Genomic DNA, 19,663 nt, shown 5'->3' with positions numbered 1-19,663 from the left:
TCTAAGCTGTAAGAAAACTCACCAATATGTTTTCTGGGAACAGGTTGTCACAGTATGAGCCATCATCAAAGTTGACCTCGTAGAACGTCTGCGTTGCCATGCCGATGATGGTACAGTGGTAGTACCAGCCGTCACTGTTGCGACCAATCACTCTCTGGCCCAGGTTCAGAGGCTGCGGGCCTTTGGGTGCTGTCCGAGGCTGGAGGGAGAAAAACCCAGACAGATTATTTGAGGTAAAGACAGGATCAAACCTGTTTTGAGTACTCATCCAGTACACAGTGCAATCAGCAAATACATAGAGGGTTGTCTTTATTGAGTAAAATACTGAAAGGTTAGGGTTCATTCACTAGAAGTCAGCATGTATAAGTTCAAAACCCAAATGACTGAAACGGTAATAAGAGGAGAGACTGAAGCATGTAAAAATGTTTACGTGTAAATATATATTCATGTACGGAAGGGCATCTACTTCAATCATCTACTCTATGAAGGAACCGTTCTGTGGTTCCTGAGTAAATTGTGTTCTCAATGGTTTCTACAGTCAGATGCTTGTTATCCGTATTTACTCTCAAAGTTCAAGAATGGTGTGTCAAGTCAAACCGTTGACTCTCTACAGTGTTGCTGTTTGTTGATTTAGGACTTATCACGGCTTATTAGGTGGGCCGACGCATTTTTTGTGCATGCATTGTTTGAGTCCGGTGCGACAGCGGCAGCGCTGCTGCTAGTTAGCTTAGCGCAGTGAATGGAATCTTATGTTGCTGGTTAGCATGTTGTGAGTAAAAGTGAGCCAACCAAAAAACAACAACAACCTAATTACTTGCACTGAGACAAAAAATGCATTGGCCCACCTATCTACAGCTAAGGGAGACCATGATAAGCCCTATTTCAACAAACGGTGGTGTATTCCTTTAAGCAAAAATCCAAAACACCAAGTGGTATCCACTTTATAAAACAATCCCTTGTAATACAAGGAATCAAAAATACACAATGACCACTTAAAATAAAGTAACAACTACTCATACAAGATTATTAACAGCAAAAAGTTCAATCAAATTCTGACTTTAAAAAAAATCTGAAATACTGAATGATGAACTTTTGTGGTTTTACTTGTTCCAAGCCAGTCCATGGTTTTATGATGCATGCAAATCGTCAAAACAATATCTGCCAGCTTAAGATTTTTAGATATAATTAAGCAGACAAATTAATGTATTAATTTATCAGAACAACCCACACATTTTGGCCCACAAACAAGCCTTTATCGTATGTGGGCTGCAAAGCGTTTAAATAAATTGTTTAAACGCACACGCTTCAACTGTTCACTATTTCTTTTGATTTGCACTAACCTTTGGAGGAACTCTTTTATGCCTTTGGCAGGTAACGGACACAACGTAGGGCCAGTCGGCTGGTGTCATGACTACTCCGGCAATTTGGGCGCAGGTGACATGGAAGGAAGTGGCACAGTTCTCGAATGAGCACTGGATGCAGGCGCCGCGGTTCTGATTGGGAGTCTTGCCATGGCAGAACACACACTTCTACAATGAAAACAGAAAATAAAAACTTTGGCTGGGGATTCAGGGGGGTGACCAATTCCCTTTGACATTCTATGTTTGTTTTTCATTTCTTGCATTCTTTTTTAAGGACATTCAGGGATCACAGGAATGGTGTTTTGGTGCTCTGATTCAAACGCTCATTAAAAGCAACTACACAATCAAAGACAATGAATGTAACATTACTTGGTAATACTTTGACAATTTATTACATGGCTTCGTACTGGTCAATCACAGATTTTCTACAGTCTGCTGGTTCTGTATAACAGACCATTGCTAGACTGTTATTATGGACAAACTTCTGATCATAGATTCTTATTTCCCAAATTATGGAACGCCTCAAAGCCCAAATCACAGAACGTGAATCAAAAATAATCAGTGGCTTTAAAAGGAATTTGCGTAACTCGTTATCACATTAATGTTTACATCCCTAGTTTATTCCAAATGAGAAACACATGACAAATGTGATTGTTTAAAAGAAATGCCCCATAAAAAAAAAAACAGAGCCAGTTTTCTTCCGTCCTGGAGTGCTGCGTGGACTAGCCAGACTCTCCTCCGCTCCGCAGCGTGTGGATGGTCTGACAAAGTGAAACTTGGGCTTTTGCAACAAGAATGACAATTCCTACTGAGGCTGTTATTATAATAATATTCATAAGAACCATAGGTAGTGGTGATGAATTGTCAAAAGTCTGCACAGAATGAACTTTAAACAAGTATTGCTGGAAATTATTGATAAAGAAAGTTAGGTCTGCCCTTCCCACAACTTAGCTACAAAAATAAATTCACTCTTCTACTCTAGCAAATTCTGAAATTGCAAGAATTTTTATCCATCTTCTGTAACAGATGGTTGAGGAATCAGGAGTGTGGCCATTTTCTTCTCCCTCACATCTTTGATTCTGTCTGGTACTCTAACAGGTTTCTACTCATTAAAAATTCAATGGATGTTTTTAGCTTTAACATGCTTGTGCAGTCAGCGGTGTTCCTCAGATTTTTCTTCAGCCTCCACTGAAAATGCAAACACTGTTATAAAAGAAACAGCTGCCTGCACTGCCACTATGACATTCCAATAATAATAATAATAATAATAATAATAATTTTCCTTTCCCATTCCTAATTTGTTCCTCAATAATTCAGTTAAAATTAAGAAAACAAGGGAGAGAGAGATAAAAAAGGAAAGAGAATAACGGCACGTGAAGGAATTTGGGAAGGCGTATCAGAAATAAAATCTTCCTTCAAAATCATAATAAAAGCATGTATATATTAAGAAATCTCCTGCCAAGTATTACATTTGATAAGAGAAAGTGAAATTACATACGTTTAACTCATGACAACTTACTTTGATCTAACAAGCAGACTCAGCCTATTAGCCCCAACCAGGTTTGACAGCTGAGGCATCTTATGTGACTGGTATCTTTCTGTGTACTTGTTTTTATTGTGATTTTCTTTCATCACACACACTCTGTCTTCCCAATCCTTCACTCTCTCTCTCTCTCATCCTTCCTTCTCCATCCTCCTACTCTTGATAGATCACACTGCGAGCAGCTGTAGCACAGCACGTGGAAGATCAATAAAAAATCTTTATTAAAGTGTCAAATACTTCATTTTTGTACTGGTGCAAGGAAATCCGCTCAACATAGCTGTGCTGTGTTATATTCCCCCTGGCTGGTATGGTTTATAGTTTTCAAAAGCTGAAATCACACGCAGACGATGACATAACGCCAGAGTAGTGTTGTCAAACCTATAGATTTTTTGACACGTTTTGAGATTTCAATACTCCACATTTTCCACACCATTGATACTCTCTCTCTCTCCAACAGTGAGTTGACAAACACACCGCGGCAGTTTTCACGTAAACTTGCCTCCTCTCGCTCACACCCAGTGCAGTCTTCTTGTCTCATTAGCTCCAGTTGAAGATAATAATTTCGGATCTTGTTATGTTGTTTATACCGTATTTAATTGCTGTTTTAAAAGGTCCATTTAATCTTCATTCATAATGAGTAATATTTTTGAAAGAAACCAACATGCTTATTTATTTTCATATTTTGAGGAATGCACAGTGTTTATGTGGATGAGAATCTTTGAAACAACTAAGACAAAAACAGCTGTGTGAAATCTCTTCGTCTCTGAAAACCAAATGCAGACAGACTGCTGAACATGGTGCAATAGTAACTGGTTTCCAAGGGTGCGTGTTCACATTTGATCAGCCCAGTCATCCAAATCATTAGACTGCAGAGCTTCTTCTCGCGGCCTTTTAAGAAAAAACGGAGAAAACCTGCTTTGACAGCACTTTGATGCAAATGTCGTCCAGCTTGTCTTTGATAGATTATTCAGAGAGAAGGGGAGGGAGAGAGGTGACATTATTTGTAGATTTGTGATAATGCACCAGCAAGCACTGCAGTTGCTTGTGAAGTGGGATGATGTGAATGGAGGAAGGCAGAGACTGGGAAGAAGGGAGGGAACGAGTTGTGTTCAAAGACACGCCAGCAAAGGGGAAATTGCCTCCTGCCCACGGGATCGATGTAGTTCATTTGGTGCAGTGAGAAATGACAGCTGATTATTCAGCCATTCCCCTCGGCACATATGTTTTACCCCATGTCCTGCACAGCTCACAAAATCATGATCTATCCATCCACCAGGGAAGGGGGGAGAGCAACAGCCAGTGATAAGATACAAAAGCAGTGAGCCAATAATGACAGGAGCTTGCTTAAATGTGGGAAAAGGCCGCAGGAGTGAGAAAAGGAGACCAGGGAGGAAGAGAGATTTTGATAACGCTGAGACAAGACAAAAAAAATAAAACGGCTGCAGTGAAGTTAGTAACTGTCTTCAAAGAAAGAGGACGAAGACTGCGGCAGTAAAGATGGTCTTGCTTGGGTATGAATGTCGATCCTTCCCTGTCTGACATCAAACTTCACGTGAGAGAGAGATGAATTAACTTTTATGATGTCTCTGCCTTAACTTACCAGGTTCTTGCGTGTATCAGGAACGGCACTGACGTCCACCGGCTCCCTGTCAATGGCGTTGATAAAACGAGCTTCAGCCACAGCGATGGCACAGATGACATGGACCCACCTGGTTACATAGAGAGAGAGTCAACAATAAAACGTTAGGATTTTAATTCCAATAGATGTCTCAGTATTGGACATAAAAGGCTGATCACCACTGAATGTGAATGTGTGTTTCACAATGTCAGTTCCAAAAGCAATCGGCATAACTAGATTGAATTTGTGTGGATATCTTGTATTTTACATTTTAACCTATGTATGAATAAGTTTGAGCCTAAAGAACACCCTGACTGTATCAGAAGTCCCCAAGAAATGAAAACTCATATCAATTCAAATATTTCATATTTTTGTTATACTACATTTTAAAAGTGTTTACTGTGGACTATACTGCAAAAAAGGTTTTGTTACTTGTGATGTTCTTAGCTGATTTTGCACATGTGAAAAAACAGACACATTGACACCAAAGCGTATGCTACTAACCGGTTGTCTGTGGTAGTCTTCAAAGCTCCCCCCCGCAAGTTACAGAGACAACACTCCTAAAAAACAGCAAGGAAATGGGGATTAAATTCAGAAGGAAACGTCTTCACCTATTTCTTCAAACCATTGTACATATTCTAATACATATAGTCCTGGAGAAGATCAAGCTGTTTTTCTAGACTCTAGACTGGAACCTTAAGTTTTTTGTTTTTTGTGAGGAAGTGCTGCTACTCACCACAGTCCAGGCTCCGGCTGCACACCTGGAGCACATCCAGGAATCACTGACAGAGTCTGGCTTTACACCGTAACAACCTTTAAGACAGAAGAGAGTAATGGCGTCGCATTTCTTTTTTATAACATTTTGCACTTAATGTTTTCAAAGAACCTTCTAGATGGAGTGTATTAATGTTCAGTAAGGATGGACTCCTGGGGAAAAGAAACAAAGCGCTAGCAATAACTCAACTCAATAATTTGAGTTGAGTTATTGCTCAACACATTTGTGTCAAGTGCATAATTTCTATGCACTTGACACAAAACCTGCTTGTTAATCATTTTGTTAGCACCATCTATATAAATTGGCCAATCTTTGGATCTCTAGCTATGTTTTCATCCAAACGTTTTTATCTAAATTAAGTGATATTGAATAAAAATGCCTTATGGAAACAGTAAAATTCAATGGAAATTAATGAATATCGACTCAAAGGAAATACGTTTGGTCTCATCGTATTTTATCTTGATTGATAAGACAACTTATGCAATAAACGCTAATGGAAACGTTATTTGCCGAATAAGCTGCCACAGAATGAAGAAGAATAAGTTTTAGGTCATTTCCACCCAGTTATTCCGTTGTACACAAGGCGGGTGTCAACAAAGAAGGATGTAAGTGGACGGACGAGGAGACAAGAGACTTTTTTAATTTAATTTACAAGCAAAATATAACGTCTATTTTAGCAAAAATCCAAAATTTATCAGGAACTCACAAAGGAAATGGGCTACAAAGGTTACTAAAAGCCGTGGGACGTGCTCCGGAATAAATGGAAGGCGCTCAAACAGCGAGACATGTTTAAAAAAAAAAAAAGAGTTGTCCGACAGCGGTGCCAGAGGGATACTTAAAGCCAAGATGCATCTGCATCATCATAGCAATGGGTTTTATTGTGTCATTGTTTTCTTATTATAGCTTGATATGTTGGTATAAGCTGGCACATTAGCACTTTTATAACTTGTGCAATATTGATCATGTGTTGGTAGATGGCGCAATCCATTTTGCAAAAACTTTATTCACAACTGTTTGCTAAACGGTTGTGCAATTCAGTGCAAAAAGAAATGGAAACACCTTAAAATGTCTCAAATCAATTCGATATACCAATTTGATCGCAAAACAGCATTACGCACAAATTGTTGTCAGCCTGAATGTTTATGTCACACAAACCAGTTTGAATCACTTTTAGTTGTAATGTCTGCTCCAAAACAATGAGGAACAAAGAAAGGATTGCGGCGTTTTTTGGTTATTTGTGCATTCAAATCTACACGTGTGCATGTAAAAGGACGTGCGTGTGTGTGTGTGTGTGTGTGTGTGTGTGTATATATGCCATGCTATAAAGACATTTAAAAAAACAGATATAGGTATACTGTATATAAATTGTAACAACCCACCAAAAACACTCTGTTTCTTTGGTCTAGAGAACGGATGTTAACATTTGGCCAGGTGGAGCCAAGCACAGCGATCCCAGAGCTCATCCACTCAAAGACAAATTTAACAATCTATCTTTTCACAATTTGCTTTGACAGAAGCCATATTCCCTTAAAAGTCAACTTTCTTTGTAAAAAGCAGAAAGCAGACTAAAAATAAGCTGGGGTAGTTTATGGTGTGCTGCCTTCAGGCCTTTGTGTTGCTTGAGCAGCCTCTTAGCTAGTTTAACCCAAAACAAGGAGAGTTAAACTAGGAAGCCTCACTGAGTGTGGCAACAGGGGAATTGAGCAGACACACTGTTGCACTGCTGTAGTAGAATCTCATCTTCTCTGCTTCCTTCCCTTCCTAACACTACTCTCAGGGGTCTGGAGATAAATAAAAAAGGAAAAAAATAAAGTGGAATAGTGAAATGCCCAGTAGAATCTGTCTGTAAAGCTGGTCAGTCTGTGTATGGGCTTGTAGCTGGTTGAGACAAAGACTTTTATAAAATCAGATGCTGCAGTGTGCCCACAGCTGAGAGTCTCCCATTTGAACTAATCAAAACAAACGTTTTTTCAACAATAAAACAGAACATTTATTTTTTAAATGAAATTGTTACAGCTAAAGTCTTGCTTTTGCATTTTAATTGCAAGATTGCAGCTATAGCCATCCCCTTAATAGTTCAAATGTTTAAAAAATTTGTATTTAGACCAACTTTCAAAACCCTTAAAACCTGAGGATTCTCTCAGTGACTGTACTATAAAAGCTGTAATCAATTTCTCATTGCTAAAAATCTTGAATTTTCATTAACAGCATATATGTTGTGCTTAGATTCATTTTTACTGCTCATCTAAAAAATAAAAACAGCCTGATTTGCAGGGAAATCCTTTGTAACTGGTACAGCTGCCTCTAGGTGTTATTACTCCACTGCGAACTGGGCTGAAACACTATGTGTGGTACCTATGCTACTTAAATACAGCCAGCATCCATTCTGCAATCTCCAACTCTGGGTGAGACAACCCATTTCCAGAGTGTCTCTCAGGTAATATCGGACCATTCTGATGTAGAATTATACTTACTGGCATGAACCTGCATGTGACAAGATGAACAGCAAAGCAGAGGACTGGTTCCATCCTCTTCAATGTGATAGTTGGTGGGCGGAGGCTCGGTGTTGCCTGCACCAACGCTGAAGCACATCTCTGGGACCAGGGGACGAGTCAGACGAGGAACGGAAGAACGCTGGGTGTCATTCGCAACAAAAGCGTCTTTATGTGGCTAGAGAGGCCAGAGGAACGAAGATAATACAGTTAGTGTAATGTATCCATGATGATTACTGGTCAGCCTTTACAATGGTTGGGATGAATGGATGTAGGATGTCATTAACAATAGGGCTGGGCAATGCATTGATATTGTGATTTGAGACTAGATGTCGCCTAAGATTTTGGACATTGTAATACAATAAATGTGGTCTTTTCCTGGTTTTGAAGGCTGGATTAGAGTAAAGTTATGTAATTTTCTGAACCAACAGAATGTTCTAGCTGTTCCTTTATTTGCCTTACTTTCATTAAATCAACATTTCTGATGATTATTTATCAAAAATCTCATTGTGTGAATAATATTTTGTTAAAACACCAATTGTCAATCCTACAATATTGTCACAGTATCGACATCAAGGTATTTGGTCAAGAATATCGTGATATTGAATTATTTCTATATCGCCCACCCCTAAAAATAAATAATATTTCGCTTTTATGGCCTGCAGTTGTTATAAGTCGTAGTCCTGAAAGTTAACTATACATTTACAGTGTTCCCAATACTACACTTACACCTTAAATGCTACTACTCAAATTGCTGACTGACTAATATTCCTAATACTTCCACTAACTACCGATTTTGGAACTGCTACTATTCTTACTCCTTTACTGACACATATGTGCTTCTGTGGCTGTACCTTTGGGTAGGGACAGAAGAGTGAACAGATAGCGCAGTGTGGTTGGAGTGCTGCCACTGCAGCGTTGAAGGCCTTTTCTGCTAGGAAGTTGGGCGAGTGGTTCTGCCACAGGTGCTCCTGTTTCTTCATGTCACTGTCAAGTGGCATGGGGGAGGACAGTTCTGTGGGTAAAAAACAAAAACAAAACTAAAGATGTGCTACTCCACAAACTGAAGTAAGTGAAAAAGTGAAAAATTAATTATTGGTAATGATTTCATTTGTCTTTGAAATGCATGTGTCAAATTAGGCAGAGAAATGAAAACAAACAAAAGGGAGGGGAGGGAAAAGAGGTCTTGCGGCCTTGATTTCATTATCCCCACTGAGAGCTTTAGTCCCTATAGTTTTTCTTTCTCCTGATCAATAATCAAAACACAAATGTCTTCTTCATTTAAAGTAATGTGATGGAGTAGCCTGACGCACATGAAGATGTGTCTGGGAACTCACCATTTGCACAGCTCAATCTGAGGGGCGGGTTAAACGGTTGTCTTTCAATTTCACTCTGTATGCAATAGAATAGTGCTACTGTATCCGGTCATAAAAACTAAGAATACATCTTCCTTTTTTAAGAATGACTTTAGAGCTTAACTCCAAATCTTCCAGAATCACAGCCAAAGCCATTTCGAAAGACTATTGTTTGCTAGCATCAGCAGCCATCTTCTTTGTTTTCAAGGAGCATGGAATTCACATTGAACTGTTGCAATTCTGCCGTCCTTATGTCAAGCCTCCCCTCCGACTCTATACACGATGTGATTGACCTGACCAGAATTTGTTTTTTCCAGCTTGAAAACTAACGGAGCGTTGCTAGACTGACCCTGGCTGCCATATACATTTGCTGCCACTAGGTTGCATCTTGATTAGTAGTGGTAGTGGCGGGAAATAAAGAGGATGTCTTTAGATGAATAATGGTCAGTGTTCAACTGACATGGTCTGTTTATTAATAAATTTGTGTGAATAATCATCTTTAAATGTTACCATTTTTCTTAGCGCTGCAGGATTAATCTAATCGCAATGTCACTCTTTGCAATTTGGGTAAACAAAAAGGTGTGGTGTGTGAGTGACACCCCACGTCTCCACTTTTTAACACCATTCACTTTACAGCCATTATTAAAAAAACTGAAGCCAACATGTCTCAAGAAGCTTGGTGATAACTCACTTTACGTCATATTTGCTATCTCTTTTTCTAATAATCAGTTTACAATTTTTCAAACAAATTTTTAAATAAATTATAATAAATATAGGTGGGTGAGACTTTCTGGCTGAAAGGTGGATGAATATCTATTATCGCTTCGGCCAGATATGAATTACCAGTCTGTTTAAATGCCGAGGGGAGCTGCAGCGAGAGGATTGGCAAAGCGTACTGTGTGTAAAGCGAATTTGTAAAGTAGTATGTATTTTTTTTAATTGAATTTTCTAAAATATTAAGTTATTAAACACATTATTATTACACACTTGTTTATGTATTTCTTCTTATGCTTCTTTACCTTAATGTTCAAGTTTAAAAAAACACATTTCAAAATTTTAATAGCTTATTTTCTGCATTTTCCTTGATAATCAGGTGAACTCATGATACCATTATATTGCTATCACAAACGTAATATCAGCATTGTAAAACGCAGTATGATCTTTTCTCCAAATTATGCAGCTGTAATTTCCATGGGAGTTATTCTGCTCAAATTCACTTGTTCTATTATACACCTGACGTTGTATTTCTCCACTGAGATCCAGATTGATCAAATTCTATTCTGCAACTCATTAAAGAAGGGCGACTCCTCTTTAACAGATAACTTTCCATACAAATGGTACTGAGTTTAAAATAATATATTCACAAAAAAATACATTGAAAATAAAATACATGTGCAATAACAGACAATAACAAAGCCACACACCTTTGTCGCTGGTTGGGTCTTGCTTGAGAATAGACAGAGGGGAGCGCATGGGTGGCTTGCTGAGGGGGTGACGGCGACTCTTTTTTACCTCTGTTGGCATCTTCCCCTTGGAGTATGCCTGACAAAACACAATATTTTACAATAGTTTTATATTGTCTTTTTAGAATACGTTTACAACTGTGTTATTACTACAGCTGTGAGAGTTTTACACATTTTTTCTACATGTAGAGTAATTTGTTGCATAGTATCACATTGAACATAAATTAAACACACCTACGTATATTCAAATTCATAAAATACAATTTTTGCTGTGCAAAATTAACCTGCTTTGCCTGCAACTGTGCCAGAAAACAAATTCAAATGTAGATGTTCATTTCTATTTTCAGATTAGCCCGCTACATACTTGTGCAGTAAAATACCAACGGTTGCTTGAAAACAATAAAAGTGTGCTGTCCTGTTAGACGTAGAATAACTTGTTACAACTCAAAGCACAAATCCAGTCAACCTATAACTGAACAATCTGACCTGGGTGGCACTCACATCCAGCTTGTTGTCTGCTGGGATGTCACTCTGTCTCGGAGCAAGAAGATTCCCGAGCTCTGAATGACTGGCCATGGTGTTCTTTGAAGTCTTGATGTTGGATGTAGCAAACTGCTCAAATGCTTCCTCAAACCCAGTGATGGCGTTGTGGATATTGGAAATTTTCTTTGGCCTTTTATGCTTCTTTTTCTCTGGGTCCCCGGTCAGGTTCTCTGATTTGGCCTCGGGATCTTGTGCTGGCAAGAGAAGTGACAAATGAAAAAACTTCAGAAGAGTATTGATGGCCGCCATGGCAAACAGAAAAGCTGTTGCTAGTTAGGGTGAATAGCAATGAAACACTCCATCCCAATATCTGTCTTTGTCTATTATTCTAAAGTATTTGTTATTTCTTCCAAACAAGAGACTCCATGTACGCCTGGGGAAGATGCAGACAAGACTGAAGAGAAATTGGTTACGTGGCACTTTATCCTTGAATGTTTCTAAAAGACAGGATACAGCACTTCCAATACCCCTGTAACACTTTCCTCTATGAGAGCCAGGCCGCTCTCCGCTCCTCCGTCTTTCCATGCCTGCAGTCTTCACCTGGCAACATTTGTCATGCAGTTGATGTAGAAATTGGATATTTTAACACAGAGATACGGGGAGGTATCTAATTCTTACAGAGATGTGGCGAGAAGTCCAATACTTACTTCTCTAATTCCAGATTCTATGAGTACAGGCGTAGCCCTCTAAGATTCAGGCTAACTGCTTCACCAACTGTGATGTACAGTTGCTGCAGACGTAATAGAGGCCCATGCAGGGCACAAGAGCGCGAAAGAAATGCGTAAAGGGGTTATCCAAAAGCGACAGCTCTTGGAGGGCTACATCTATACTCATAGAATCTGGAGTTACAATACATAACTATTGATTTTAACACAACAATTCTCCTAACAGAGTGATGGCTCATCAAAAACTTTAAGAAGGGTGAAAAGGTGATAAACGGCATGAGGTAATGGGATTAGTACTGGGGTGAGGACTGAGCCGGGAGATAATTAGTTTTTTAATTTAGAGGGTTCTTCTTTAAATGTTTTTTAATCAAGTTATGGATATTTCATGCTGCAGAAAGTTCAAGAGAATCTGCAGAAACACCTCTAATTCAAAATAAAGCAGCTATGTTGGTTTTGATCATGTCCACGATAATCATGCTCTGTCATACAACCTTGTGTGTTTACACAAACAAACTGCATTCTCTGACAGCTCATATCATCCTCACCCTCTACAGCTTGAGTCTCCGCTTCTTTAGCAGTGCGCTCGGCAGCCTCACGCTCCTCACGCTCCATGGCCTCCAAGGTCATAATGGCCTCTTTGGCCAGACGCTCCTCTCTCTCCTGCCTCCGCTGGGATTCACGCTCCTCCACCTGACGCTGGTACTCGGCAGCATTCAGCTCAATGCCTTCCTGTGCCAGTACCTTCACCTCCTCTAGCTTAAGACGACGGACCTGCTTCATCTTCTGCATGGCCCTGGGGTGGGGCACAAAGGCCGGAACAAATTTCAAATATATTCATATATAATATATCCATTTAAGATAAGAATAAGCTAATATATAGAGAAACTAAACACGTTTAGTTAAGTTCCTGCACTCAACCCATTCTACCCATTTTTTCTTTTGAAAAACAGTCATTTGGTTTCTATGTATTAGTTTCTGTTGCTACAAAGAGTTGCAACAAAAGCTAATTAAGACTATCAGCAACAAGCAACTCTCTCTGTATTTGTCAGTATGACTATGTTCAGAAGATTGTTTCGTCCGGGGACTTTCCCACGCAGAAGCTTGTGTGAAAATAATTACCTCTTCTGAAGAGTCCATCGTGTTTTTTTAATGCTATGTGTCCTCTTTGGGTACTAGTATCTGTTGAGGAGGGATGGGGGCACGTGCGTGATCACGCAAGGCTTGTATCATGTGGATGAGCAGACAGTTTTGTTGTCATTACTTAGAATTCCTCATGGGGGCAACAAACGAAGTAGTTTAGCTTTAAAGTTTAAAATGTTTGTTCATGTGTTCACCATTCACCAAGGCAAATTCCACATAAGTGTAACTTATTGTAGCAATAAACCATTTTCTGATTTTATAATCTTTGAAAGGAATTCAAATTACTAATTTGCAGATTTGTATATTTATATACACGTGCAACAAAACCTCAGAAATAAGACAATTTATGCATTTTGTCCTCTCACCTTCGCAGGACATTTGCTCTGTAGTTTACACGATGCTCCCTCCAGCGCTCTAGTTCGGGGCTGTTGAGCACTGTGGGCTTAAGGTGGTCCAACACCGTGGTGTCTTTGCCCTGCTTCCACAGCTCGTAGCGATCCGGCTGAAGGCAGCGCACAAACACGTCCATAGAGATCTTCACCATGTCTTTACGGCAGGTACACTAGAGAATAATAGGCAGAGAAGGAAAGGGTAATGTTATTTAAAGAGTAGAGAGTAGGGCCTGAAATTAACACCCGACCTCCCGCCAAATTCGGGGGAATTTTGCAATTGGCGGGTAACGCTGTCAATCTACCTGCGACATTGGCAAGTAGCCACTGAGAATTGAGTGATTCAAACGTGTGCGCTGTTGCTTAGCAGCATGGACCAAGCAGGGGCCCGCATCACAAGAAGACACTGATTGAAAGTTGGGGCCCCCTATCACATTTTCATTACTCGCAACAATCCCAGCAGTCCCACATGCAGCACTGACCAAGCAGGAGTGAGAACGGGCCAAATTCATGTCCTTGTTTCTGATATGAAGACGAGACGTGTGTGACTTGAACATTTCCCATTTATCAACACAACGTACAGCGAAAGACGTCCTGCCAGCCTGTAGCATTTAACATCAATGTAAGCTGTATATTTTTTTAACTATAAAGTTGCTGAAACTTGCTGCCGTTTCAATGTTGTCGGCTTGCTGCAGCGAACGATACTGCCACTCCCTTTCCCCCCGCAACTGACGCACGCACACACACACATAATCACACACAGTGGATGCAAGAAAAACTGCAGATGAGATGGACATGAAGACCTAAATAGGGGACAGCTACATTATTGTAGGAGCAATGATAAGTTAAAGTCCAATAAGTACTTTATCAAACTGTATGGATGTGTGTCCCAGCCCAGGATAGGAAAGGACGCCTTTATTTGATATCACAATTCTCTGCCACGATTTTTTTCTCACAAAGTGGAATGTTTATTGCACAAATGATCCATAACAAAACAAAACAAATTGGCAGTACCAAACACAGATTTCTTTTTGTGGCACCTATAGCACATTACGCATTACCACAAGCCTGTAGACATAGAGGCTTAAATGAAGAGAAGGGAGAGCATTGCAGCACTTGGGAGCACTTTAAAAACTATTTTATACAGTCTATGTTTAAAACTCACGGAAGTAGTATTGTTTGCGGTGCAGTCGGCTCGTAAAATTAAATGAGAATCAAAGTCAATTAATAAAAAATAAAAAAAAGTTATTTAAAACGTAATTATTAACATGGCGAATTGAGATCGGGATTTTATAACGATTGATCATGCAGGCCTAAACCACAGCGCTGCATATAATGGCAGGCACAGCACAGATAAGTTCGGGATTGAAGGAAACAAATGGAGGGAGATGAAACAAACAAAGATGGGTGAGGAGTGAGAATGAGAGATGAAAATATTTTCTTTTGTGCTTGCTGGGTAACATTCTGGCCCTATTATTTCCTGAGCTGTACGGAGAGCCTCATGTTCAATTACTGGGAACACAGCAGCTCACCCTTCCCAGCAAAACAATATCCAGCCTACATCTTATCGAGACACCACTTGACAGACGGAAACATTAATATATGGTGTTGGGTGGGGGGAGTTGGAGCAAAAAGTGGGAGGGCAGAGGGGGGCAAGTGAGCATGGGTACAGCTGATTGTTACCATCATGAAACGTTCAGTGAAAACAGCAACATGCCAGGAAACTACAAATGCAAAAGAACAAAAGATAAACATTGCTCTTATACCAGTTGTTCCTAGCAAAATGTGCCATTATTTATTTGTAAAAAGATATAAAGGCTCATTTTATTTTTATCAAACTATTAAGAGGTTATAAAAGATTGTTACCATTCTCTAGGGCCAGGACAAATTACACTTTATTATCACATAAAAACTTAATTAGAGGAGGGAAACAGATTTGGAGATGCACAAGATCTGGAAAAACAAAACTCGCCCTGAGGCAGGCAGTCAATGAGCCCTGAAGTATACTTGAGCTCCTAATGAAGCTAAATTGTTGGAGCCACAGAAAACCTAGAGCCTGGGGACTCTCTATGGATCACCAGACACAGTGAATGTGCCATGTACTAATAATAAAACAAGGTTTTAGTCGGACCTGACCCACAGTGGCTGGGAAAATGATTATCCCAAATTCTTTATGCTTGCTAGGCTCACATTATCACTGATGAGAACAGAAATAACCAGAAAGAATTAAGAACGATTGGAGACGTCATTAAAAGTAGTTAAAATGCAAATTTAAGTAAGTTACATATTGCAGAGCTGTATATTGTTTTATACATATATCATCCAGCTGCTCATGCTGTTAAAACCTACTGTGAAATGGGACCAAAAAAACTGATCTGACGCCTCAGTTGCTTGTGTCGGCTGTACAAATGTTTCTAATGTTTTCCAAGAGCTGTGGGGAATAAAAGATGTCGAAGTTTAAATAATGACTAAATTGCTCAAATTTTTTCACTAATTTCTTTTCTTTTAAATAAACAGTAAGTGAAGTAAAAATGTTATTAGTAAGTGGTGTATGGCTTTATAACTGTACTGACTGTGTGCATAACAGAATATACGGCACTGTATTAATGCATCTGTCGGGTTTATGTTTATGTTGCACCAAGTCTTCTGTTGTAAATGTTAGCAATATTTCTACTGCAATGAAACAGTGTAGACAAATCCCACTGTGTGGCCAGCACTCTCTGTCCTTTATTACAATATGGCTGTCCTCTAAGGGCAGTGAGTGGTGGCAGGGTATTGCATAGCTTGCCTTGAAACTGAAGTTGCAAATAATCATCTTTTATGGTCTGCTGGAAAAATATTGAGCATTTGAGCAATTTTCTGTGGACACAACTTGTCCTTGGCTCTATGCAGGGTTTGCTACAAGAGCAATCATGCTCTTATCCATTTAATAATTCAGTGAGCCTCCCACACAACTAAAATAATGCATTTTTTGTATGGTTATAATAGACATGGGTTGCACCTAAATAAAGTCTAATACAAATTGAGTATCTCCAATCACAGCAGGTATGGGTTCCCCAAAACAAGACATGTCTGCAAGCAAATATAAAAAAGAAAGAGTGAGGCCTCTACAATTCACTTTCACGATGAAAAAGTGATGTGATTTAGTCTGTGAACAGGGAGGATGATTTCTGCTCCTTCCCAGACAGTAAAAATCCCAGCAGAAGCCTGAGGAAACAGCCGCAAAGTGTGACAGAGCACCAAACGAAGAGAGAGAGGCTTTAATTGAGTATACTACAGACACGGAACACAGAATCTGTTAACATTCAGCAACATAATGGTGTGGCAGACATAACTATTTTCAGAAATAATCTGTAAGGCCTGTTTTGCCATCTTCACTTTGCTCATTGCTGAAGCGTTTTTTACAAAATTGCCAAAAAATACATATGTAGCATACAACTCAGTGTGGCTTAGTGCAGTGGCTTTCTTCTTGATTTCTGCTCTTTTTCTAAGCTTTGGGGGACACTTCGTAACCACATCAAAATAGGATACACTCAACAAAACAAGGGAATTATAGAGATCTATCGTGAATGTTAAGTTATGTGGACAGATGTTTTAATGATGGTTGGTCCATGTTTTTTTTATATGGTAAAAGGTGATCCCTACAATAATGATTTAGAGTCAGAATTAGAGTGTTTGAAATATTCTGTGTGAAATGTTGAACCCCTGAATTACTTCCAAGAAAGAAAATGAAATGGCTAATACCTAATGCATATTCGGGAAGGTTGAGGAGAAAGTTAATTAAGACTGTAATGTCTGAAATATTAGAAGTAAATGCACACACACAGCACACAAAGAGTGCTGACAGTAGGCCTGCTTTGACAGTGTGTGTGTATGTGTGTGTGTGTGTATGTGTGTGTTCGCTTGGTAAGTCAGACAGATGGGTCAGCAGTTGGGGAGCTTGAATTTAAGAAAACTGAGACATGAAGCACACCCAAGCTCACTCTCTCCTTTTCTCTGCTGTGTTCTGTCAGCCCCCAAACAGTGACAAATTCGATCCCGAGCCCCATCGCTCACTGTCCTGTTTGGTGTTGACAGAATAAGGCTCGGAGAGGGCAAGAGAGAGAGGGAAGACAGCCAAACGAGTTAATAGATTATTGCCTGAGTTTAAGTCAAAGAGGGAAAGATGGGGGGGGGGGGGGGGGGGGTTGGAAAGGCCAAGAGACGATGAGAGACTTCATTGTTGCTGGTGTAGGTGAGCTATATAAAAATACTATATTATATATATATATATATATATATAAAAGAATTTACTCAAAAATATATTGGTGAAAATAGCTGTCCAATTTCTCACTGAAGATGCAGTGGCAATTTTTTAAGACTCTACATATGGTTACTCTATTTGAAGCTAACCTATGTAACTTTTGCTATTCAGCTTTCAGACATGTTACAATTACAGCATACTGTAATAGTAAATGCATAAATATGGAGTAACAGATGCAAATGCTTGCATAAGCTACTGCTTAGAAGACTCCTAAGGGCACTGAACTAACCAAGGAGCTTTTCCTTTGTAAGAAGGCGTTATATCTTCTTTCAAAAGTTATATAGTCCTATCTTCAAAAGATAGGGTAACTAACTCCAGTCCAGTTTTACAGACCAATACACTATCTAGATGTGCCTGTAGTAATTGTTCTAACTGCACTCTTGACAACTAAAACCGCGGGCAAAAAAAACTACAGTAACTGCCGTTGGGACTGAATGGAAGCACCAATAGTTAATTGACAATCTATGTAACCACTATGCTACTCCACCGCCCCAAGAGAACGAAAACGTCTCTGTATAAAAGGACAAAGAGAAAAAGGTGGACTGGCAGAAAGCGCCTGTGTCATCGGCCGAGCTGTTCTCCTTCATATTCCTGACTGTGTGTGGTGCTGTGCTGTCGATATGTTGACTCGGATTAGCAGTGCAGGGTGAGTGGACCGCTCTTCTTTATCACTCTGAGACAAGTTTGGTGGGGATGCTCCCTTTAGAGCTGGGCTGGGTAAAGGGAAGATTGCTGGAGCTTGGACCACTGGTTCTTAAATTACAAGTGGCCACATGGGTAAAGTAGGAAGGCCAAAAATGAGAAAAAGGGAGAAGGGAGGGAGATGAAGTTCTGCAAAATGGCAGCTAATAAATCTGACAAGCAGCCAAGTAGAGAAAAAGCAGTGAAAGGGACACACCACACACCCACATACATGTGAACACTCACACCCCAGAAAAGACATTGTAATTGGGCTCCCGTCCACAACCAACCCATGCCCTGTCAATTTCATGCTCAGCAGCCCACAGGCAAAGAGGCAGCTTGCGTCAATGGAAGGATGCAAGGGTACAGTTAGTCTTGGTAACAGATGGTGTAGCCGAGAACAAGACAGTGTTTTTATATTTTGATATGATCTACTTTATTCCTTCAGAAAACCAAACAGCCAAAGCAGGAAGAATGCAAAGTTGCTGCAGAATGACATATCAGATCAAACCCCTTCAAGTGCCCGCAGGGTGCTTGTGTGGTAATGATGATGATGATGATGATGATGATGATGATGATGATGATGATCATATTGGTGGAAATTTAGCTGGAAGTTTGCATACATTTTTGCAAGATTTTAATGCTCCAAAAATCTACAATTGTATATCATTATTGAGTCTTTCTGTTAATTGTACCAATATTACTTTGTGGAAGATAGCACTGTTATCACTTTTACAGTAACAATGACTTCATCTCATGGTTACAGGACTGAATATCCAGTATGCCTGATTATCTTACCTGGGTAGCCATTTTGCCGTAATCCACCCAGCGCAGGGTGGCAAAGTTTGTGGACTCTGCGCAATTGAAGCCATGGTTGAAGCCAGCATGGTAGCCATAAGGAAAGGTAACCATAAACTCCCCTTCATTCTGAGTTATCTGATCAAAGAGGGAGAGAAAAAAACAGAAAAGATTTACAAAACATTTATTTTGTAGAGCCATAGATTATATGAAAACATTTAAACATAATTCCCATTGAGGTTTTAAGTGTTTGACTCTTCAGAAGCAACTTTTCTCTAAACTTTTCTGACTTGCGAGCAAAACTAATTCAGCCAAACATGATTGCTGCTCCAAGGGTTGAGTGTCTTCCCATGAGCACAGTGTTATTCTGAGAATGTTAAAAAATGTGAGGACAAGTTCAGAACATTGATTCTTTTTTTTCTTTTTAAATGTGTAGCCCCACAACTTAAGCTCTTTTTATTTATATATATATATACACACACACACACACACACACACACACACACACACACACACACACACACACACACACACACA

At 39.6% G+C, this 19,663-nt stretch overlaps 1 protein-coding gene across 3 annotated transcripts in view; it reads right to left on the bottom strand.

Moving 5' to 3' along the window:
• Window positions 1-19,663, bottom strand: part of kdm4b (lysine (K)-specific demethylase 4B) — a 45,816-nt gene that overhangs the window by 7,081 nt on the left and 19,072 nt on the right. For 2 of the 3 annotated variants that reach the window (XM_034881071.1, XM_034881073.1), the window contains 12 exons: window positions 19,127-19,264; window positions 13,321-13,517; window positions 12,361-12,608; window positions 11,094-11,344; window positions 10,569-10,686; window positions 8,644-8,804; window positions 7,772-7,967; window positions 5,259-5,335; window positions 5,027-5,082; window positions 4,505-4,613; window positions 1,341-1,529; window positions 23-199 (listed from right to left, as the gene is read on the bottom strand). In XM_034881071.1, coding sequence (XP_034736962.1) covers window positions 23-199; window positions 1,341-1,529; window positions 4,505-4,613; window positions 5,027-5,082; window positions 5,259-5,335; window positions 7,772-7,967; window positions 8,644-8,804; window positions 10,569-10,686; window positions 11,094-11,344; window positions 12,361-12,608; window positions 13,321-13,517; window positions 19,127-19,264 — 1,917 coding nt within the window. The remainder of the gene's footprint in view (window positions 1-22; window positions 200-1,340; window positions 1,530-4,504; window positions 4,614-5,026; window positions 5,083-5,258; window positions 5,336-7,771; window positions 7,968-8,643; window positions 8,805-10,568; window positions 10,687-11,093; window positions 11,345-12,360; window positions 12,609-13,320; window positions 13,518-19,126; window positions 19,265-19,663) is intronic. The other variant, XM_034881074.1, reaches the window with a different exon arrangement.

Source organism: Etheostoma cragini, chromosome 9 (assembly GCF_013103735.1).
Source record: "Etheostoma cragini isolate CJK2018 chromosome 9, CSU_Ecrag_1.0, whole genome shotgun sequence".
Lineage (NCBI taxonomy): Eukaryota > Metazoa > Chordata > Actinopteri > Perciformes > Percidae > Etheostoma > Etheostoma cragini.
The sequence above is the reverse complement of the archived record's forward strand: the minus strand, read 5'-3'. Positions and strand labels throughout refer to the sequence as shown.